Source organism: Toxoplasma gondii, chromosome IV, assembly GCF_000006565.2.
Source record: "Toxoplasma gondii ME49 chromosome IV, whole genome shotgun sequence".
Classification (NCBI taxonomy): domain Eukaryota; phylum Apicomplexa; class Conoidasida; order Eucoccidiorida; family Sarcocystidae; genus Toxoplasma; species Toxoplasma gondii.
Window position 1 is genome coordinate 951012 of NC_031471.1, and position 22047 is coordinate 973058.

The following is a 22047-nucleotide window of genomic DNA, read 5'->3' on the forward strand; positions in this document are numbered from 1 at the left end:
TAAGAGTTCTGCAGACGCCACGAGTTGACCGAGCTATAACTCGAACCGCAGTCGAGGCTCTTTGCCCAGTTCAGGAGTTCCAGCTTCCACACTCGGCACCACAAATCCCCTCAACGGTGTGTGTTTCACCGTCCACGTATACGCAGCTGGCACCTTTGTGACCGGCGAAGAGACATGAATAACTTCGTTGCTGACGCAGTAACAGTAGAACGAGTCTTTGCATACACTTGCCTCTTCTATCTAGAGTGTACCCGCTGTTGTCCCTGACACACGATCATTTGTAAGCTGCACGCGTCTCTCTGACGAAAGCTTGTACCGAGAGGAAACCGCACAGAGAGAGGACTGAAAATGTGTATTTGCGGTCGAGCGGGAGTACGTCTTCTTCGTCAAGTCTCTTTCCACGACTCCATCTTGAGGATGTCGCTGTCGACTGGTTTGCACAGCACGGCTGTCACTGAGATGCGAGAGTGTGAACCTCCGCTTCAGCGGCGCAAGTGTTCTCCTGGTCGCTCTTGAAGAAAACGTCACAAGAAGGGACGGAGTGGAACTGTGAAAACGAGTGGAAACGTGAAGACGAAACTGTGCTTCTCTCCTACACACACAGAAACGCCACTCGAACGCCTCTTCAGCAGGCTTCGATCCTCTGAGAACATCACGAGGCGGGTGGCACTTTGTCGACGATCTGCAGTGAGGGTAGAAACTGCTTTGTGAGAAGACAGAAAGAGGTCGCGAGAGAGGCTGTGCAGGGACGGTTAAGGCTAGAATCGAAAGTTCTCTCGCGCCTCTCGCTCTTTTTCTTCGATTCGCTTTTCAGCGAGTGCGACGTCGTGACACGGATGTAAAGACTGCGCCGTCGAACAACGAAACCAAAGCAGCATGAATGCTCCCGCATGTCGCCTGCTGAGCAGACTCACTCTTCGTTCTCGTATGGACTCGAGCTTCGTATGCAGCGAAGACGAAAATGCTTTCTCGGCCGACGGCGCGAAACGCACATAAGTGAGGAGCGCTCACACCGATCTAGGGACAGGCGCTCACACCGATCTCGGGACACTACTGGTAGAAAACAAGTTCTCATTGACGCCCTTCTGTCTACTCCGAAAAAGTAAACGTGATGAGGATGAAAACGAGCATCCAAAGAGGAACAGCCTCGAGGGCAGCAAGACGGCTTGGGAGAGACCGTCCAGACAGATACACGCGAGGTGACATTTGGATTCAAGAGCAGCGAACCGATGAGCCGCTCGCCGAGCCAGCGAGAAGTAGAGCCCCCAGAGAAAGTCTCACACCGACAGGGAAACTCAGGGCAGACATCTGGAAAGAAGGCGGTGACTCACCACAACTTGCACCCCAACTCCCATGCAAAGAAACGTCGCGGCAGCATGCGAAAGACACACATGAAAAAGTTTGTACCTAACCGGGAACAGCGAAGGTTCTGCCTCTGGACTTTTTCGACCTCACGACTCACACTCACGAAGCGAACTGAGCGACACAGACCAAAAAGAAGACAAACATGCGAGAAGCAGACTCCAGAGAAGACAAGACCTTAGTTCTGAGGTCGAACGAGGGGTCCGAGCTGCGTGGCGCGCTCGCTGCATGCGCGCAGATCGGCGACCATGCTGTGGCAAGAAAGGTAGTCTGCGTTCCCTTCGCTTTCTCTCCGCATGCTCTGTCTGTTGTAGCACCGCAGCACTGCGAGTTGTTCATCGTGACACACAGGACGCTGAAAGTCGCGCGCGTCCGGCTGGTCGTCGAAAGGAGACACCGTTGAGTCTTCTGGAAGAGCCTTCGCGACTTGACGGAGAGAAGCCTCGGCGGTGGCAGACGCCACGGAGGCCGCAGCAGCTGTCAAGGGACATGCTCGCAAGCCTTGCTTTAGAACATCCATTTGCTCGACAAGGGCAGATTTCAAGTGCCTTCGCATGTCTGCAAAGAACTCCTTTTTCTGTTCAAGCACGCGGGATGCGACCCAAGCCTCGCCTGTGGCGTCGCCCTCGCCAACCGGTCGACTGTCTCCTCTCGCCTCCGCGACGAAGAGAGACTCTCCCCGCGCGGCCTGCCCAGCGGCCACAGTTCCCTCGTTGCTCACGGTCGGAGCCGAAGGCTCGCCTGCAGAAAAAAAGTCGACACCGAAACAAGCGAAAACGCTGAAAAAAGAAAATACGCAGTCGACACAGCCCACGAACTCCACGTTGGAGAAGATTCACAGACACATGCCTGTATGTCGATACATATAAATAAATAATGCATACATATAATACATATATATATATATATAAAATAATATATATATATATATTATATAATATATAATATATAGTATATATGTATATATACATGATGCGCAAAAAGAAAACAGAACAGAATATATACGCCGAGGCTTGTGGAAGAGCGCAGAGTGTAGAGCCGGGCGTCTTTTTGGCTTGCTGGGATTTTACGGCTCGAGCCGCGTGCATGCAATGTTCCTTCACTTTTCAGCTTCCGACAAGGTGACTTGGTCTCTCACGAACTTCGCCTTCTGAGACCGACACACACGTTCAACAGAACTACAGGCACTTCCGCATGCATACAGATACATACATACATATATATATATATATATATATTATAAATATATATATGTATGTATATATATATGTATGTATATGCATGGAGGTGGCACTTGACTGGGTGGAGGAGAGGAGCGGATTTCCTGGCAGATCGACAGACCTCCCGAACGAGCCGGCTCTCCCCACCTGATAAAGACGAGTCGCCCTGGCGAGGGAGCGAGCTGAGAGAAGTCTGCATGCGTAGATCGGCGCCAGGTGGAGACGCGGCGCCAGCAGAGCGCGGGGGCAAAACCGCAAAGTTGTTGACGAAGTCGCTTCCGAAAAGGACAACGTGGTTCATTCCCGAGGAAGAGGGGACATTGACAACAGCAGAGACAACGTGTTCTCTGCTCGCAGGCGAGTTCTGTCTCTCTCCCCCGAGGCTCTCGGCTCTCGGCTTTTTTCCAGCGCCGGCGTGAGACGAGAGACCTGCACCCATGGCGAAGAAGGAGGAGAGAGTCGCGAAAAGAGAAAAAGACGGCGAACAGAGAGGAGAACGGAGAGTGGAGGAACGCGAGAAGACAGGGGACCCGCGTCGAGAGGGGAGAACGGACAGGAGAAGGGAGAGTAGCGGCGATGGAAGGAGAGCACGACGCGAGGGGAGAAACAGGGGGAACCTGGAATGAGGACAACGACGAGAGACAGGGGAGAAGAGACAGCGTCAGAACGACGAGGAGACGAAGACGCGAAAGGAGACAGGAAGGAGGGAATGAGAAACCGGATGAACTGGCACGAAGGCAAGCATAAGAGAAGGACGACCTGTCAGGAGAGCAGGACGACGAAACGTTGAGAAAAGAACGTGTAGAGGAAATAAAGAGATGTTCGTCCTGTGATAATGGAGGCAGAGGGACGTCGCGAATGCTGTTTGCCTTGCATTTCTTTGATGCTGACAGGAGGGAAGGGATTTGACGAAAAAACGAATTCGCAGGTTTCTGCTGTATTCGTGACGGCCAAAAGTGACGAACGAAGAAGCACCAGAAAATCGTTCACAGGTTGCACTGGAGACGATAGGCCTTCGAGTGAAGAGCGATTTCCTGCCTCTATTTCTCTTTACCTCCGCGCGCACCGAGGAACGGCAGAACGGCACTCGTCGAGGCGCGATTTTCCACGCACAGTCACCGTCTGCGTCTTGAGTTTTCTCGACAAAGAGAGTTTCTCGGACTCTTCGCTCCTGTGTTCGCGACCGTCACACAACGCTTTCTGTCTCTCTGCATGCACACACTGCGTGTATGAGAGGCCTCCTCGACTTTCACCTGACGGCCGACAGAAAGACTCTCGTCCTCTCCCGTGCTCGCCACGCTGTTTTTCATGTCCGGAGCTGGGGAGACAGCTGTCGGCGAGACAAGCGACGAAAGGGCGTTTCCCGGAGCTTTTCTGCGGCTCTTTCGCCTCAGAGAGCATCTCCACGCTCTCTACACAAAGAGGAAAAGAACCACAGAGAGAGAGAACGCGCTCGCGTAGTGTCGCAGGCTTCAGAGGCCTCAGAGAAACAGTTGCGGCCGCGCACAACGGTGTTCCACGGAGGTCTCTCAGCGCCAGCGGACGAGGCTGAGTTCTCTGTCTTTTACGCGGAGTGGGTTTGCGGCTTTTTATCCGCAGAAAGACACAAGGGCTGCGGCGAGAAAAGGGGGCATTTTCGTCAGGAAAAATGGAAAACGGGTGAAGCGCTTCGCTGTTTTCATGGCGAACGTCGAAGCCGCACCCGCATCGCTCGATATTAGCACAACGTGGAAGAAGGTAGCGCGCGAGAAACTGGCGACCGTTCTCAACGCAGCGACAGAGGAAACGCGCGAGTCTTTCTTCAGGAGATTGAGCAAAGGTTTCTCGCGTTCTTTCTTCACCGCTGCTTCTGTCTCTCTTGCAGTCGCTGCGAAGCCTTTTCAGTCTCCTTCCGCGCGTCTGCTTCTCTTCTTCTCGTCTCTGAGGACGCGGAGCTCTCTCCCTGTGTTGTCTTGCGTCTGCTTTTGCCCGATTCTCTGCAGCTCTCTCGGCTCCTCTTTCTCAACTTGTTCTCTTCTATCTCTTTTCCTCTTTCTCTGGCTGCCTTCTCTGCCTGTCTTCTCTCTCTCTTTCTGCTCGCAGTTCGTCGCTCGTCTTCTCGTCGCTTCTTCTCTCTTCTCCTCCCTTCTTTCGTTCTCTTCTGTGTGTGCTCTTGTCGCTTGATCTTTTCTTTCTGTTTTTTCCTGACGTTCTTATCCTTCTCTTTTCCTCTATGCATTCCTTCTCTGCTTCCTCCGCGCTGCTATCTGCTTCCCACCCTGTCTTCGTCCGTTGTTCTTCCTGTGCGCCGTCCTCTCTGCGAAGCTGTCGCCTCGGTCGAGGCCGCGAGGAATCCTTGGACTTCTAGCAGTTGCATCTGGACGCATGTGGACTCCGGGAGGATGAGGGAGGAAGAGAAAGCTGGAAAGCCTTGCGGCGCGAGGCGCGCTCTGCATGTGCGCTCCACGAGCTCTCCTCAAGCGACTCGGCCGGCCCTTTCTTTCTGTCTAAAACTGTGTTCTTCCTTCCTCGCCGCTTCCCTCATTGGAACGCGGCCTTGAGGTCCTTTGTTTTCGGACTCGAACTTTTTGCATCTCCGTGGTGTCTCTCGTTTTTCTCACCGGCTTTTCTGTGTCGCTCGACCGCCTTCTCCTCCTTCTTTTCAACCTGATCTTCGTTTTCTCCCGTTCGTTTTTTCCTTGACTCTGACAACTCTTTTCTTCTCTCTCAATCACTCTGTTCTCCACTCTTCCCCTTCTCTCTCAGCGTTTTCCTCTCTGCTGCCTTCTGTTTCCTTTTCCGGTCTGCTGCTGTCCTCTTCAATCCCTCTTTTTTTCTTTTTTTTTTGCTCCGTCCTTCGCCGGTACCCCAGTGGTTTTCACCTGTCGCTCGCCTCCCTTGTCGTCTGCCCGCGTCCGTGTTCTGCTCCGCGCCTCCCCGTTTTTTCTTTTGCGCCATCTTTTTGCCCGTCTCTCTCTCTTGGACTTTTCTTCGTTTCCTTCGCTGCGCCGTCGGAACTTCCAGTTGGCCAGGATGTCAGGTCCTGCAGTCTCCTCGGCCTCGGTGCCTCAACAGGCGGTCTCCTGGAACTTCTTGGCTTACCTGTTGACTTTTGGTGTGTTGGTCGTCCAGCAGATGGGCCTGCTCTACTACCTCGCGAACTACTCGCTCGCGCTGCTCGCGCTCGGCGCCTTCGACGTCTTCGTCCTGCTCTCCTTCCTGTCGAACAGCAGCGCAGACTTGGCAGCGCTGAAAGGCTCGACCTGCTGGGTGCTCTACGACTGGGCGCTGACGGTCAAGATCGTGGTGTTCTTCTTCGTCGTCTTCGGATCTGATCACTTGGTCGAAGGCTTTCTCTTCGATGGACCGCACGGGACCGTCGTCGAGGTTTCGCTTCTTGTGGTCCTTGCATGCGCCGTCTACGCGCTCCTCGGCTTCCGCGCGATGGAGCAGCTCGTTGGGGGCGTCTCGCAGATCTCCACCGAGGCCATGCTGCTCACCGATTGCATCACTCACGTCGTCCTCGACTTCATCGACCTCACCGCTGCCTTCTTCACCTACTCAGCCTGTCCGCTGGCCATCAGTCAACAAACGTCTTGGCTGCGCCTCGTCGTCGGCATCGTCATCTCTCTCGCGTTCTTCCTGCATGCGTACTCCTTCCCCTCCGTCGGGGCGCGCTCTCCTCTCCTGCAGAGACAGGAAGAACGCTTCCAGAAAGACACCGGAGACATCTTCATGAGCAGAAAACATGCTGCGCTCCTCGGAGTCTGCGTCGTCGACCTGCCGCTCGCTGCTGTGCGACTCTTCACCTGGGCGTACTATCCCACCTACGAAGGTAAGCGACCCAGCAAGCGAAGCAGCGAGGAGCCTGCTGAACGCGAAGCGACACAGACAGCCAGGCTGAAAGAGACCCATGCTGACTCAGAGTCGCAGCGCGAACAGAGGAAAGCACAACTGCGACCAACTACGTAAAAGACGTAGATATATGCTTGTTAGTGAAAAACGCCTTTACTCATCTTTATATCTATACGAATCTATGTACACACATGCACATATATATATATATATATGTATATACATTATATGTATATATATACATCTGTATACGTGTATGCTTATGGAGAGGGTGCGCGTTTCGGATCTCGAGGTGTCTGCGTATGGCTGGTTTTGATGGCCATTTTTTGCATTCTTTGGGGTTCTGGAGGCAAACCGTGGTTGTTCTTTGTTCGGTTTTTTTATTCACCCCTGCACTGTTGCATTTCCCTCTCTTTCTTTGCTGCCGTGTCCCGTAGATCGATGCATCTTTTCTTCTTCCTGTGTTCCCAGCGTTCTTCTCTGCCTGGCGCGTCAGCTCGTTCCCCCGTGTTTTCTCTTCTCTCAGAGTGTGGCGTCTGTTTTGAGTTCTTGCCCCGGCGTCGTTTGTTCTCCTCCGTAGCCTCTCTCGCCGAAGGTTGCTCACCAACAAGGGAAGTATGCTCCGACATGCAGGCGTTGATACACTCCGCGGACCTCAACTTCTTGTGAGCTGTGTGTGCTCCTTTTCTCCCCACAGATGGTAGGCTTGCTGCAAACCCAGGAGGCTTGGGGCCGCCGGCGCTTCTCCTCTCCCGCCAGGCTGTTGGAGGCGAAACGAGAGAGGACAGGAACTGCGAAGCCGGGAGATGCCGAGCCTGAGAGAGACAACGACCGTGAAGCTGATTCGAACACTCGCCCTCAGAAGAAGCAGCAACGCAACACCGAGTTGCTCTTCATACTCTGGAGAGAGGACAGAGACATCCCGTCGTGACGAGAGTGCCTTTGTTTCCAGATTGCCTGACAAAGTTCTTTTTCTTTCCGCCTAGCTGTTCTGTGTGTCTGAGTCCTTTCAAACGTTTCCTTTCGTGTTGTGAAATCCATCCCTTTCGTTCTTCGCGGTCTCTCCGTATCTCCTTTCGTTTGCTTCTCTCTCGAGTACACCTCGACGCGTCTTTATCCGTTGTCCTTCTTCGCCCAGTCTCTTCTTCCCTTTTCGAGGCGCACAGAGGGCAATCTCTGCTTCGCCATCTGTTTTGTATCCCTCCTCTCTCCCCACCTCTCATGGCGTTTGCCTGCGTTTCTCAATAGCTATCGGTCTGCTCTCCTCCCTCGTTCCGTTTCTTTTCTTCTCTCAGGTTTCTCGCCTTTTCTGCTGAAGAACATTTGTTTCATCCCTCTGCAATGCAGTCGTATCCGGCATGCATCGCTAGCCGCGCACCTGAAGGCGAAGCGTCAACACAAGCTCCAGCTTCACTCCATTCTCGCCAGCCGCGAGGCGACGAATCCGTCTGCGACGACTTCTGCAGTGAAAGTGCAGCAACAGCAACTACAGAAGTCCGTCGCCGCGATGGAGGTGAGAGACGGAGCTGCTGGCGCAGGTCCCGCAGCTGCTGGGCGGCCTCTTGGCGACCGAGAATTCGCAAAAGTGGACAGGTCAGATGCAATCGTTGGAATCCAGCAAACGGGCGCTGCAGGTGGACAGGCTGGTCGCGAACTGGGCGCCGAGACAGGCGGAAACGCCGGAAAAAAAGGTGAGAAGAACCTGCACACAGGACTCGAGAAACGGGGAAAAACCTAGCAATATAGACGCACATGAATTCAGCGTGTCTGGGGCTCTCCATGCATGTCAATTCCGCTATATTTATATATGTCTACATATATATGTGTACATCTGTATACTGACACTTGTATGTCTATATATGTTTTATTGACATGCAAAAGGCATATCCATACATTTTCATCCGTTTCTATATCTATATCTATATATCTATATCTATATATATATATATATGTATGTATGATTGCATGCAGGGATGTATACATAGGTGTGAATATGAAAGTACGTAGACCCAGGGGTGGGCGTAGCGATTTAGCGAGTTTGGCATGGTCGCGGATTTGTGGCGACCCGGGAAGGTCAGAATTGTGCGACGGAGAGCTTTTTTTCTTCCGATTTTCTCCGTATCGGACCTGTATCTTCGGGTGTATCGACCCGTTTGTGTTGGCTCTTCGCAGGTCGAGCAAGAAAACGCGACGACGTTTCTCGACAGTCGTGTTGCTCCGGACTTCTGCATGCGCTGTGCTGCTGTCTGCCGTGCGGTGGGGCAAAAGGGCCGTCGTTTCTCGACGAAATTGACCTGGATGACGACAGTGCAATGACCGAGGAAGAGCGCATGTAAGACTCGCCCGACTGTGGGAGCAGTTCAGGCGTCACATGTCTCTGAGCGCTTCTCTGTTCTACAAAAATGCAGACTCTCTTTCGTTCGGCCACACACCCCACAAGGAGGGGGGCCGCGCACAGCTTGCTTGCATATTCTCTTCACGGGTGTCTCGGTGGTTTCGGCGACCTGGCTTGGCTTCGTTTCCAGCACACAAAAGCCTAGATTGAATGGCCCTCGCCATTTTCGTACAGAAAAGTCGACTCTCTGCCTGGCGATCAACAGTGCTTCCTTTCTCCAGCTTCCAGATCCTCACTCTCATATCGCACTGGGCGCATGCAGACGAGTCTCAAACTCCCTGCTCGTGACGGAACAGAAAGGCTCGAGAGTTGATGCAGAGAGGACAGGAGTCGACGCAACGGTCCGCATCTAGTTTTTTGTTCGTATGCGTCGTACACCGTCGCTGCGGGCACTGTGCAGATGGAAGCCGAGCATCCGTGTTCTCGCATTGTCTTTTTGAGATTTCTTTGGCCGGGGGTGTGCTTTTATTTTTCGTCATTGTCTCAGTAGTTGCATTTTTTTTTTCCTGCGGCGCATGCGGTCCCTGCCTCCTCTCTGCTCAGGCTCGCGAGACTGGCGGAACTGTGTCGCACTGCAAGCGGAAAGACACGCAGATTGCCAGTCAAAGGATTCGCTTTCAAGAGAGTCATTCAGAAACTCTACTTCTCGTATAAGGTTCGTCGTCTTGTCTTCAGAGGGTCTCTCGTTGCCGTCTTCTTCGACACCGTCTCCGCCTCAGCAGTGTTTCTTTCATGGCGTGGTACCTCGACTGCTAGCCAGGTCCATCCTCTATGTGTGTACCGGTCTCTCCTCTCCTCACTTAGGCCTTTCTGTACGAGGGTGATGCGATCTAGTGTTCGCTCTTCCAATGCCTAGACAAGACGCCAGCCATTTCTCGCTTGGAGATCTTTTCCCTGTGTCGGGTCCTCTCCGGTGTTCCCTTTTCTAGGTCGGAGGCAGACTGGGCGTCGCCGCGCTTCTCGACAATGCTTTGAAAGTGACTTTCTGGAAAGAACTGCGAATCGCAATCCCCTTCATCGCCACCTGGATTTGCCAAATAGCCATCGTCGCCTGTCTCTTCTTCTTCTACAACGTAAGTTTATCTCGGGCACATGCATCTAAATAAAGGCGAAAATCCATATCTGGACCTCTGCTACTAGAAATGGAGACGAATGTTCATGACGCATCGGGTCACCCACAGCCTTACGAAGATTGTTGTCTCACTCTCAGCGCGTCTCTCTCTCTCTTTCTGTCTGCATGCCTATATCACTGACGACGTATCGCTGAGCAGCTGCATCAAATCACGATGCTCATCGTAACCACCTATATACATATATATACATATATATACATATATATATATATATATATATGTACGGTTGACGCTCATTCGACTCGACAAGTGTGTGAGTGTTTTGTGTGTGGTGTTTTTTGCAGGATTCGCCAGTGTTTCCGATTCAGATGTTTTCCCTTAAGGCAGTGGCCGAGCATCCGTGGCCATGGAGTGAAATTCCTGTCGAGTTGCAAGTGTGCTTCATCATCATTTGTGGTCACTTTCTGATGCTGCTTTTCTGTTGGTTTCTCTCGGCGCCTCTCCTGGACGTTCTCTTTGTCTCGTTCTTCGGATCTCTCAAGCTGCTCTCCTTCTTCCTCATGGTCCTCACGTTCCGGGACTTCGGCGTCTTCAACAGCATCTTCAACCTGCATCTCTACGTGATGGACTTTGGCCGATACGCCATCTTCATCTTCACACTCGTGCCTGTGAGGAAAACGTCTAACGAAACTGAGACGAAGGCCTCGCAGAGTACACCCTTCGCTCTCCACTCGTCCTTGTTGCCTCCCTGGCTATTATAGGGTGCGGGGTGCGGCGTATGTCGGGTGTCACACCGAAACGTTTCGAGAATTTCGAGTACAGAGCGCCGCAGAATTCTGTGCTTGCATGCAATACACAACGCATAGTTCGTCCAGTAGGCGGTCTCTGGCGGCACACACAGGCAAAGATCTCACGATGGAGCAGTGGACGGGCGCTGTTGGCGTAGTCAGCCCTTGAGAGAAACCGAGCGGCAGAGAAGGAGAAAAGGAAAGGCTTCAGCCGCATTCGAACGCAAAGCGAGAAACTGGAGAACGAGAGAATGAAGACGAGGAGAAGTCGACGCAGGAACGCTTCCCAGAGAGAGAAAGACTACATGCCTGATGCTCAGAATGGGGGAGCGAGAACCTCGAGTCGCTGCGTTTTTCCTCGATCCTTCGCCGGATCCCTGCCTGTCTGTCAATTTTGTGTCTGCGAAGGAGACGTCCTGTTTCAGATGCCTGCCTGATTTTGGTGTGTCTTCTCGGCACGCACTGTTCCGTCTCCTCTCTGTTCTGTTTAGACGATCACGTGTATGCTCGTGCATTTTATTCATACACGCAACTTCGCAGATGAGTGGTTCTCTCAATCTCGAGTGGCTTTCCTCTTCGTCCTGCTTTCCGAAACTCCTGTTTGTCCTCTCTCTTCTCCCTGTCTTCAGATGATCGGCGTCCTCTACACCCTCTACCCAGTGCTGTGTGTGATGCTCGGGAGACAGTACATTACTTACATCATCCCACCTCCCCGAATCGGAAAATATCGTCGAGGGCAGACGGTTCTGGATGCTGGGCGGCCAGGCGGCGAAGCGGACTTTGCGCGTGGGTAGACACTTTCTGTTGACAGGAAAGCGAAACGCGCCCTAGTCACGTTGCATGCACGGCGGCTTTGGTTCGTATGGACATTTGATGAGACGCTTGGGTACTCACGCAGAGATGGACGGTTGCTCTCTCGAGGCATGCTTTGCTTGAGGGTCTTGTATCGCAGGAGGGAAGTGTCGTAGGCGACGCGGAATTTCGATTTCGTTCGTTTGAAACCTCTGCACTCGCCTCCCGTTCTCCCCTTTCACAAATCAAGTTTCTTCGTTTCCTTCGCTAGCGCCAGCATGCCAACCAGATTGTTCAGCCCCCACTGCACGCGTGGTTTTGCAGAGCTGGAGACACACCCCCGAGGCGACGAAGCAGGAGTCGTGGCAACCGTCTGCCTCATGGTGTTCCTCAATTGCTCTCACATGCTCGCTCCCATCTCGATGAACCAACTTCTTGTGGGTCCGAACATGATCAAAGCAGTCAGGTGTGTCGACGGCGAAACCCCCCAGGCCAAGGAGCCCTGCGAAGCGTAGCCAGTCTGCGTCTAGGATGCACGAGAGAAACCTTCCGTGATAGAGGCGGAATTCCAGTCTACAGGGCGTTGGAATTCCTTCTTTACGTTTCCTCCAGAGCGCGAGGTTTGCACGTTCGCTCTTGGTGGCGTTTTTTTTGCGCATCCGTGGATTTTTTTTCTCTCGTGTGGTCTCACCTTCAGGCTCAACGACGGACTGCTTCGCGTGCACTGGAGACAACTCCTCCTCACTCTTTTGCTGCGACTCTGGTGTTTCATTCTCTACCTGACGTTTCCCAATAGCATCACCTACAGCAAAGACCCTGGCGCAATTGAGAGGGTTTTGGAGGTGAGGCAGAAAAGCGTGAGTGCTTTGGGGACGAACTGAGCTGCTTCCGTCGAGCGCGAGAAATCCGCTTTCCAGAGGAATCCGACTCGTGGTACTCGGGGGTGCTCATCTTCGAAACGCGGCTGTAGCAGGCTTTGTGCACCGAAACGAAGTCGTCTTCTGTGTGCTTCTCGCGTCAGTCTATAACGCGTGAGTGGAGTTCGAGATGCTAGCAGCGTTCCTGTTTGCTTTGGAAGCTACAGTCGCTAACAGTGTTGGTGGAATGGAAAGGCGTAGAATCAAAGTCGGTTTCTCAGAGACTCACGCGACCTGAGCAGTCTCTTGAGTGGACGAGTTCTTATATCGATACTAGAAAAGGAAATGAATTTCTCGGCCCCCCTTCACTTCGTTTGCTGCGTGGGCTTGCGGGTGTCAAGGGAAGTGACTAGACGCAATCGCATCGCAAGCGCTGAAGATTTTCCATTTTTCGTCCTTCTTCTCTTCCCCTCAGCATTACATCTGTCCAGGAGGCGCGTGGTACGAGCGATTCTCCTTCGCCTCGATCGTCTTTCTCGCCCACATCGTCCTCACGTTTTTTTACATGATTTTCTCGCAAATCTGTCGCCTCCTTGCTCTGCGCCGCTTCGAAAATAAAGCCATGTTCAAGGACCTCGCTCTCCTCTGGATGCAGAGACAAGGCAAGTCCAGAGTTCTTTTCGACGAATCGCTCGACCTCGCATGTTTGTGTCAACCGGATTCCCAAGACAGTTCACGAAAAAACGCACGCAGCTCGTTGTTGGGAGGCCAGCCACCGTTTAGACGGTCGTGCTCGTAGCGGAGAAAAACCTCCGCAGTGGGGTTGTCAGGATCTCTCCTGTTTAGGGTGTACATCTCTTCGAATCTGTGCGTGGTATGTGGGTATCACAAAGGTGTCGAGAGCTGGCTGTTGGTGGAAGAAGCTTCCGGCGTTTTGTGCGTCCGTGAATGGTTTCACTTTCATGTGCTCGGGAGCTTTTCGTTGTGAAGAGCAGACGCGCTGCACCGAGCCTTTGAGGCACAAGAGATCGAAGCTTACGTCGCCGCACAGAGATGGGTGCATGGCGTTTTTTGTGCTCTGAGGAATGTCGCAAAGGCTTTTCTGTTGCCCGCAGCCTCACTTCTTCGTTCTTCTCGCGTGCTGTGCATTTCTGTCCGGGGTTGTGGCTGGTTGTAAGAGGAGGTTGTGTGCACCCACAAACTTCTTGAGCAGTCTCTCTCGTTCTGGCCTCTTTCTGTTCAGAGGAAAAGCTCAACGAGCTCGCCCTCGTAGCAGCGACAGGGCGCTCGTCCATTTCTTCCACGTCTCCGTCGACTCGACACGCAGGAACTCGCGAGGTTCGCATGATTGCGGAGAAATACTTTGCTCACTGCTTCCACACCTGTCCAGGTGACTTTTTACCTGGATTTTTTTAGCCGTCTCGCGTGCACACTTGTTCCTTATTGAAAAAATGCGGAGAATTTACGACTGGTTCCCCCCGCTCTCCAGAGATTGGCGCGTCGTTCCCAGTCTCTCGGGTCGCTCGGTGTCATCCGCTGGAGTGTGCTTCATCTTTCCGTGGTTTCTGTTTCCGTCTTTTCGTTTCCACCATTTCGTTTCGGACCGTCGTCGTCCTTCGAAAGCATCTGGTTTGAGGCGTGCGTCTCGCCACTTTGTTCTCGGTTCCTTCTTCTTTTCAACAAGGAACCGTTCCACAGTTCATTCCAATCCGTCGTCTCTCTCGCTCAGCAGTTCGGTTTCCTTCTCTCACTCTTCACAGTCTCTCTTTCTGACTCTGTCTCTCTTCTGCCGTTCCCGTCTCGTTTTCTCGTCGAGTCTCGGCACTCTGTGGCTGTGTCGATGGGAGGAGAGCGAAGACTGGTTCTTCGCAGCTCACAAAAAGGTTCTTTTCCGGCCGGAGGGAGACTCCTGCGATGGTGGTCACTTTTCAAGGTTGGTCTTTTCGATTTTTCCTACGCCTTCAACGCGGAGAGTCATGTCTCTACTTTTTCTCGGCGTGAGAAACGCTCCAGGGATCTGAAGCGCGTTTTCGATGTTCGTCGCAGGGCGTCCACTCTGTTCACTCAACTATTTCGTGACACGAGGCGAGAAGGGAGAAGGAAGTCGCCTTTTTTTGTGTATGTGCGCCGTGCATGTAGAGATGCATGCAAAGGCATCTGGATGAGGGAGGTGGGCAGAACAGGCATCGCTTTCCGAGACTGTACAAGGTCCAGGTGGTAGCCTCTAGAGCGCGATGTGCGTCGCGCGCAGAGTACGCCGCATTGTGCAGACTCTGAATGTCAGAAAGGCTCCTGTGTGTTGCGCGTGAGCTTGTGCTCTCTGTTCTCGTGTCACGCAGGATGAACATCTGAAATGCGAACGAACTGGTTTTCCAGAAACTGTCCTCTGAACTAAAGTGTCGAAGCACGGTGGCGTCAGTGGTGAAGCGCCGGGATCTTGCAGAGAGGCTCAGTGAAGGTTTTTTATGCGAAAAGAGACAAACACTGGCCAACGCCACGGATACACGTCAGAGCGCGTCTTTCCCTCAGTTCGAGGGAAGTGCAGAATTCACTGTGGGTGCCCAGCGACACACATACACATACATACGTTGCTCTCCACTTTGCGTCTACGCTCTCCTCTAGAAAGCAGAAACAGAAGGGGAATCAGAGTCTGGACGACAGCCAGCTGATCGGAAGCGGGCTCTGGTTGTGCCCCGAGGCGCTCTCGCCACAAAGAAGCCAGAAGAGAGCGGGGAACGGAAAACGAAGAGAAAGGAAGTGCGGGGAAAGAGACGCTGTGGAGGGAAAGAGACGAAGAGCCGACCCAGTGGAAACAAATGAAGGCAGCCACCAGGACAGACAAAAGGGATTCAGAAAACAAAGTCAAGACAACACAACAGGAGCAACTTGAACGCCAGAAGAGAAAGAAGAGATACGCTCGATGCATTCGGCTGTCTCAACTGTGTGCACGGCAACCGCAAGCGACCGCACAGCTAGAAAGTAGACAAGGGCCTGTGCACATATCTTTATACAGTTGTATATATACATATATATATGTATGTACATATATATATGTATGTACATATATATATGTATGTACATTTATATATGTACATACATGCGGGCATCTTTGATTCTATTGGTATAACGGTGTGCGTAAGTAGATTAGCGACACAACTAAGTTCACTGGTCTGTCATGTATTCACGCCGCCGTTTTTGCATTTCTTTTCTTCTCTCCTTTGCCTCGATTTTTCTTCGACTTCACTAGCGTCGAAAGGGGGTTAAGGAGAAGGTTTGGAACGGAAGAGGCGGCGGCTTCACTTGCGGGGCTGCATCCAAGCAGACGAAGGGAAGCACGCAAATAAGAGAGGAAAGCGGCGGCCGCGCACCGAACAACCGACAGTTTCGTCCAGGGATAGCGGTGCATGCGATGCCATCAAAGCAACAATAGGAAAGGACTGCGAAACGAGGGGAGAGGTGACGCGGCAGAGGCCTCCTTGAGAGCAGAGGCGGAGGACGTGCGAAGGAAGTCAACGGCCAGAAAGCGCAGCAACACTCAGTGGAGGAGGGGAGCAAACAGAAGGACGAGGAGGGGCACAAGATGAAGCGTGTGGTGACTAGTGAAAGAGAGGTCGCGAAAAAAGGGAAGGAACAAAAGAGAGTAAAACACAGAAGGGGAGGAAGCGACACCCGTGGCTATGGCAGAAGAACGATCAAGTCAAGAAAACGCAAAGAAGTTGCCAATCCATCGTCGTTGATTTCCTCTCCCCTCCATGTACACTTACACTTTTGCTTTCCGAGGAGACTTCAGAGCCCCTTCGATAAGTTGGAGCAGTCTTCTTGAGCGTTCTTCTCTTTCTCTCTTTGCGCTTGCCTGTCCTCCTCCTTGTCCTTCATCTCCTTCCTTTTCGACTGCCTCCTCTTCTCCCTCTGTGCCTGTCCGTTGCGTCTGACGGACGGAGCAGGCGCTCCTGTCTTCTGCAGAAAGTGGAAAAGAGTGCAGACAAAAGCGAGCCGAGTGACTGCAGCTTCGGGATCCGTGTGCTGCTTCTCTCGCGCTCCCTTCCTGGCATGTGTAACAGCAGAAGAAGACGCATTCTGCAGGGCCTTTAGTTTCTCTGCTTTGGAGTCAACGGTGAAAAGAAGTGAGGAAAAGAAAACGTAGAGGCCAGCTAAAGACGGAACCGAACTGGGAGTTCTGCAGTCGAAGCGAGCGTCCTTGACAGCAAAGGTCAAATACTTGTGCACCGTCACGACACCGACAGATTCCTGCCTGAGCCGGCATGGATGTGGGGAAGAAAAGAGATGCATACACAAGTATTTGTCTGCGCTGAAACGTGAATGCGCATACAGCTCTGCAAGCACAGACACAGTTCCACAGGAACTGTTCAACAGAGTTGTCTGTCATAACGGTATATTGGACACTGTCGTGTTTAGGGTGGGGACAGAGAAAGGTCGGCACCGTGGGGTTGGATGTGAACTGTTTCAAGTCTTTTGCATGTGCTCCGACCTTCTTGAAGTCGTGCCAGATGTCTGAGAAGCAGCGCGGAGCCGTTTGCAGTGATCTGCGTTTTTCGAGGTAATCTGGGAGGCCCCGGAGTTCGCGGCGATGACGAAAACGTTTTCTGTTCAGACACTTTCATTTGCAAAGACAGCGGAGGAGACTCTGAGCCTTTCGTGTCTTCTGGAGCTCTGGTGTTTTCTCGCGCGAAGGCCGAAAATGGTCGGGGCTTCTCTCCGGTGGCCTGACGTGATGGTGGCTGAAAAGAACGAAGAAGCAACAGCGAAGTGAAAAAAGGTTCACCACGGCAAATGACAACTGAGAGACGCATAGACTGACGGGGGCCTAAAGTTGGAGGGAAGCGGCGGAAACAAGCAAATGTGGACACACAACATTCAGATCAGGCGGCATGGTTGGTCAACCTCGGAACGGAGCGAAGCGCTGTGCACGGAACAAGAAAGAAAAGAGCGGCTTTCGAAAGCTACCGCCAGGCGACTACGGAAGCCTTTGGTGCCACCAGCTGCGGGCGGAAGACACGAGGACGAAATGGTAAAGACAGGGAGAAGACGATATCTTCGAGTGCGTAAAGACGAGGGAAGACAGAATTCGCCTTTCTCCCTTACTTGCCTCGCCCCCTCCTCTGGCGACGTCTCTTGTTCGTTGTCTTCGCTGTGTTGGTTGTCTGAATCTGAAGAAGATAGAGACGAAGATCTGTCATCTTGAATATTGCCTTCTTTGACGTCTTCGCCACTATCATCAGCGTTTTCCTGCGCGTTCTGTTGGTCAACCTCCCTTTCCCGCTGGGTCTGGTCATGTGCTTCCTCGGAGACAAGTGCAAGCGAAGTTCGTTTTGCTATGGCATCTCTGAGCACTCGCCAACCAGGACCATTTGAAAAATCCGACGCTCGCCTGCTGTCGATACTCCAGCGAAAGGCGGAACTGCGAGGCGTCAGTGGGGGGTCCACCGTCAGAGTTTCTTCTTCGTCTGACGACGACTCTGAAGAACTCGACGACCTGAAGAGGTAAGCCGAACAGAAGAACTAGTCGAGGAAACGCTTTGCCATCCTTCTGCGTAGAAAACGCGGGAGAACGGAACAGAAAGAGGGAGGAAGAGCAGACAACATATCCAGTTATGTAGTCCAGTATAGGGCTAAAAGCGTCGAGCATGCTTTCATCACAGACAGATGAGCTAGCAAGGAACTAGAGGAGAAAGGTAAGAAAGAAAAACAGGTGACGGACAAGACAGATTCACTGCGCCTATAGCTCGGAGTTTCAACAAGCGAGTAAACTACCTGCGGTTTAGCACAAACTCACTCAGGAGATGGGGGTTGCCAGCAGCGAATCTCTTCGACCTGCCTAGAATGAGGAGAGAAAGGCACAATATCGCAGAAGCAACAGGTATCAGAAATTAGGAGCACCTACTGCGTTGTATCCCACGACAAACGCAGCTCTCGCGTCTGTCGAAAATGTTTTCCTATTCTCAGGTTACTGAGTTTCCTGTTTCTCCTGTTTTTTCGCTGTAAACGGAAGTTGACAGGCAGTTGACCTCCAAAACAACACTCGAGACGAGATTGGAACATCATTACTCCGTCCTTTGCAACACCACCGCTTAAGAGGAGACGGCACCGATGTCGTGCTGTCTCCTTTTTTCGTCCTTGTTGAATTCAACAATGTACACGCTAAAGATGGGTATAAACAGTAGATGCTTTTCCCACTGCATGTTTCCAAACGTAGGACTGTAATCACAGAGTTAGTTTAGCAAGCAGGAGCTAGATCAAGGAATAGCTACAAAGGCTTTAGGCTCTCCGCCAGAGATGGATACAACGATCCAACCAAATGTATACACAGAAGTGGACGCGTTGAGACATTTGATGCATAGATTGATACACTGACCAGGTGGTTGGAAGAAAAACGGATGGACACAGTGGTCGGTATGTACAAGTAACGATGAACTGATATATGAACAGATTGAAATTGTGGACGGCAGCTGTTGGTTTCCGTTCTATCCTACTTCTGAGCCTGAGTTAGCAGAAGTGACCGTCTTCTGGCCCACTCTTCCATTGTTTGTTTTTTCTCTCTCGCATGCCTGAAAAGGAAAGCAGTCGCACACATGTAGACAAACGGGTTGGAAAAACGTTTCTTGTCGACAGATAGACTGAGCAAACAAAACTACAGATGAGCTTGGCGGATATGCAGCTGAAAAGTTATGCGACTAGCTACACAGACAGGTACACATTTAGACAGGCACAAACACCGGACAGACAACTAGAGACGATTGAACGCGGGCTGCCAGGTAGTTAAAGAAGGGAACGTCTACTTGAATACGAACACCAAATAGTTGGCAGCGAATGCATCGCCGGAGAACTACATAGAGACACGCCACAACTAAGCTTACTTTGGTCATCGCAGCCTCACCGCATTCGGATGATATCTCGATGGCGACAGACCAACCAGCGTTCCTCAAGATTAAGCTCCGCAGCTGCTTTATTCTCCTTTGTGGCGCCACTGGACGAATAACCTGTCGAAGTTGTTCAAACTAGAAGACACTGAGATCCTATGGAGTCACGGTCTTACTGTTCCTTCTGTATTGCGTCTGAGGGATCACGGACTCAGGAAAAAGATGCCGGATTGTTGTCTGGTTTTTATCCTCCTTCACGAGCGCATGAAAATACAGACAACAGGAACATTTTGTGGAGAATCAGAGAGACGTGTAACACCGGTTTCATCTAGTAAGAAGCTACTCGATTGAGTACAAACATATGTCAATCCGGTTCCGAGCTTTTCTGTCAGACGGAAGTCTTCTGTGGGTTGCTAGATTCCTCTCCTTACCGGCAAAGGTGTGGCGTGGAGGTCGTCCCGCCTTCGTAAAGTGATTGGAAGACCGCCTCCATGCAGACGAGCTGCTAACAGAGCGGGTTCCTTCATCTGCTTTTGACGGTGAATTGGCATGAATGTTTTTCATGCCCCATGGCGGCCGGAGTTTTCGTAGGTCTTGAATGTATCTCTGCTGCAAATCCCCCCGATATTTCCGGTGGCATCGTGACGCCCATGTCTGACTGCTTGTACCAAGGGTTGCTGCCTCCAGTGCGCCCAGTCCGTCGGATGGCTCTGAAGAGGCACAGGCGTCCTCATACCCTCTTCCTGTTGCGGAAAGACTCGCTTTCCGAGAAGTGACAACTCTGACAGGGGACTGTATCTGAGAAAGCAAAGCCATGCGTCCTGCGTTGACAAACTTCTCAGGACTCCCCGGCGGAATAAGGTCTCGTGTTTCGAGCTCCAGGAGGTAATCTTGTGGTGAAATGAGCGGAGCATGGCTTTGGACAAACTCGAGAAAGGGTGGGTCTTCTACTCGAATACCGCAGGGAACGCTGCTGTCTAGATGCGCCCCGTCGCCGAGTGTCAGATGGCGAGAGGTCTTAGGACCACGATTTTCCACGTCACGGTTTTCGGCGACAGAAACGTCGCCTTCACTGCCGCGTCTGCAGCAGTTCGAGTGAGGTAAAGCAGAGGATCGGCGAGAACTGCAGATAGAATCTGACGCACTGGACCCTTTTCTTTCCCTCTGCCTGAGGAGAAGCCTGTCCTGTCGAGGAAGATGTCGGAAATCTGCCGAACTATCCAGACTATCTACAGAGTCCTGATCAACGAAACCTCCATACGAATCTCTCCTCGGCTTCTGTGGGTCAAAAAAGGCAGAACCGCTACTAGAAGCGAGTGCAGAAGCGTCAAAAGCATCACTAGGGCAAGGAAGCTCAGGAAAGGCATAGGCGGGGGGAAGATCTGCAGGATTCGCTGAGGGTGCATCTGTACCTTTACAGTTCGGGTTGCCTGTTCCACCATAGTCGCCCGGTTTCTGGGCACCATTTGATGCGGTTGTCACAAACCTAGTCCTTTCTCGTTGAAACCACTCGTAGACGTTGTCTAAGTGAGCGAGACGGAAATTCGTGTCGCGGCAAGAGACGACCTCTCTCAGACGGTTTGCAAGTTCAGCATAGAACGCCTGTGTATAGGACTTGGAATCGGCTGCTGTAGAAGCAGTATCGGTGTGCTGGTATGACTTGGGATTCCAGAATGCCGAAGGCCGTCTAACACGTACACGAGAATTTCCATCAGGCAGCGATGAAAGAGGATGCGCCCACAAGGGACGTTCTACCATTGACATTGCGTTCTGAACTTCCGACGCAGCTTTCTTTGGAATCCACTTCGCTTCCAACCGGAAACGTCGAGGTGGTGGCACCGCCGAGGAACTATCCGATGTCTGTTCTAATCCAGGGCCACCGACGTCTCTGTGCATTCGTTCTGCACAACGCGACGCAAACTCTTGCATTTCGAGGAATCGTGGATCTGCTGCAATGTTCAACGCTCGAACATCTTCCAGGGTTATCGCAGTTTTCAGCTGTGCGGCATTCGCTTGCATCTGAGAAGGATGCTTTATGCCCACGCAAGTCTGGTTGTGCAGACCGGCTGTTTCCGTCTTGCTCCCCGCTGACAGGACCGGGCGAGAGACAACCATCGCTGCTGAGGGCGTTCTGGCCGCTGCAACTACCTCGGTCACTGGCTTTCGTATGTCGGGTCTTTCCACGAAAGAGAAGGCAGTCTTAGGCCTTACAGAAAGACAGACTGGTGAGTTGGAAAAAGAGGCGCGCCGCTCCAGATGGACCTCGTCAGAGTGAGGAGAGCTGGAGAAGCGTGCAAGCTTCCGAGACTTAGATGCCTCAAGAAGAATACGAGGACGCAGTCCATTTGGCCTCGTAACTGGCGATGTCTCTTGCAGCTTTCTGGCGCTAGCATCGATCTGGGCATCGAGGGAGCAGCGTATGTACCATCCGGGCTTGGGCAGTGGACCCTGTTGTCCAGAGTAATACCTGAGATCTGGTCGCGGGGGCAGATTCTTCTGCCCTTGCGCCTTCTGTTTTTTGCCCTTGCCTTTTGGCATTGTGCGCGTGGCATTGGGTGGCTTCGCAGGCATTTGCGATCAGTCACGGTGGCTAGCGAAACAAAAGATATTTTTCAGTTGTGCAGTGGAACGAGTGAATCGATGGGTCTACTGTGACATCTGCAGTGCAAAAATATGTATTCGTCTAGAACTGCAGCACCAGAGTGGAAACAACACAGGATAGTTGTCATCAATACGCGATGGTGTCGCTGACGACCTTTAACAGAGCAGCCAAATCGTCTGACGAGGGAAATCGGTTTGGCTTATCGTTTCTCTGGAGTTCCAATGGTATGCAAGCCGCTCGTAGAGC

The 22047-nt window shown here is 52.2% G+C and overlaps 3 protein-coding genes across 3 annotated transcripts; 1 reads left to right on the top strand and 2 right to left on the bottom strand.

Moving 5' to 3' along the window:
• Window positions 1-7: 7 nt before the first annotated feature.
• TGME49_319510 (hypothetical protein) lies at window positions 8-3991 on the bottom strand. The gene is made up of 2 exons (XM_002369787.2): window positions 2730-3991; window positions 8-2103 (listed from the first exon to the last, which is right to left on the bottom strand). The coding sequence occupies exons 1-2, from the start codon at window positions 3019-3021 to the stop codon at window positions 1541-1543; spliced, it is 855 nt and encodes a 284-aa protein (XP_002369828.1). The 5' UTR covers window positions 3022-3991; the 3' UTR covers window positions 8-1540.
• A 7-nt stretch (window positions 3992-3998) lies between these two features.
• Window positions 3999-14733, top strand: TGME49_319500 (hypothetical protein). The gene is made up of 12 exons (XM_002369786.2): window positions 3999-4538; window positions 5586-6396; window positions 7712-8107; window positions 8589-8748; window positions 9355-9466; window positions 9741-9884; window positions 10229-10552; window positions 11302-11458; window positions 11789-11930; window positions 12162-12306; window positions 12797-12983; window positions 13565-14733. The coding sequence occupies exons 1-12, from the start codon at window positions 4263-4265 to the stop codon at window positions 13735-13737; spliced, it is 3027 nt and encodes a 1008-aa protein (XP_002369827.1). The 5' UTR covers window positions 3999-4262; the 3' UTR covers window positions 13738-14733.
• A 1374-nt stretch (window positions 14734-16107) lies between these two features.
• On the bottom strand, window positions 16108-21770 carry TGME49_319390 (hypothetical protein; the record flags this gene model as incomplete). The annotated part of the gene is made up of 6 exons (XM_018782952.1): window positions 16108-16278; window positions 17425-17815; window positions 18116-18157; window positions 18813-18887; window positions 19217-19319; window positions 19631-21770. The coding sequence occupies 6 exons, from the start codon at window positions 21768-21770 to the stop codon at window positions 16108-16110; spliced, it is 2922 nt and encodes a 973-aa protein (XP_018638025.1).
• Between the last annotated feature and the right edge of the window lie 277 nt (window positions 21771-22047).

Bases quoted from the DNA above. Each gene is read 5' to 3' on its own strand.
- TGME49_319510 (XM_002369787.2), bottom strand. From the start codon at position 3,021: ATGGGTGCAGGTCTCTCGTCTCACGCCGGCGCTGGAAAAAAGCCGAGA. The intron at 2,104-2,729 runs GTGGGGAGAGCC...TTTTTTCTGCAG, and splicing joins GGGCGACTCGTCTTTATCAG to GCGAGCCTTCGGCTCCGACC.
- TGME49_319500 (XM_002369786.2), top strand. From the start codon at position 4,263: ATGGCGAACGTCGAAGCCGCACCCGCATCGCTCGATATTAGCACAACG. The intron at 4,539-5,585 runs GTCTGCTTTTGC...CGGAACTTCCAG, and splicing joins CTCTCCCTGTGTTGTCTTGC to TTGGCCAGGATGTCAGGTCC. The intron at 9,467-9,740 runs GTTCGTCGTCTT...TCCCTTTTCTAG, and splicing joins AACTCTACTTCTCGTATAAG to GTCGGAGGCAGACTGGGCGT.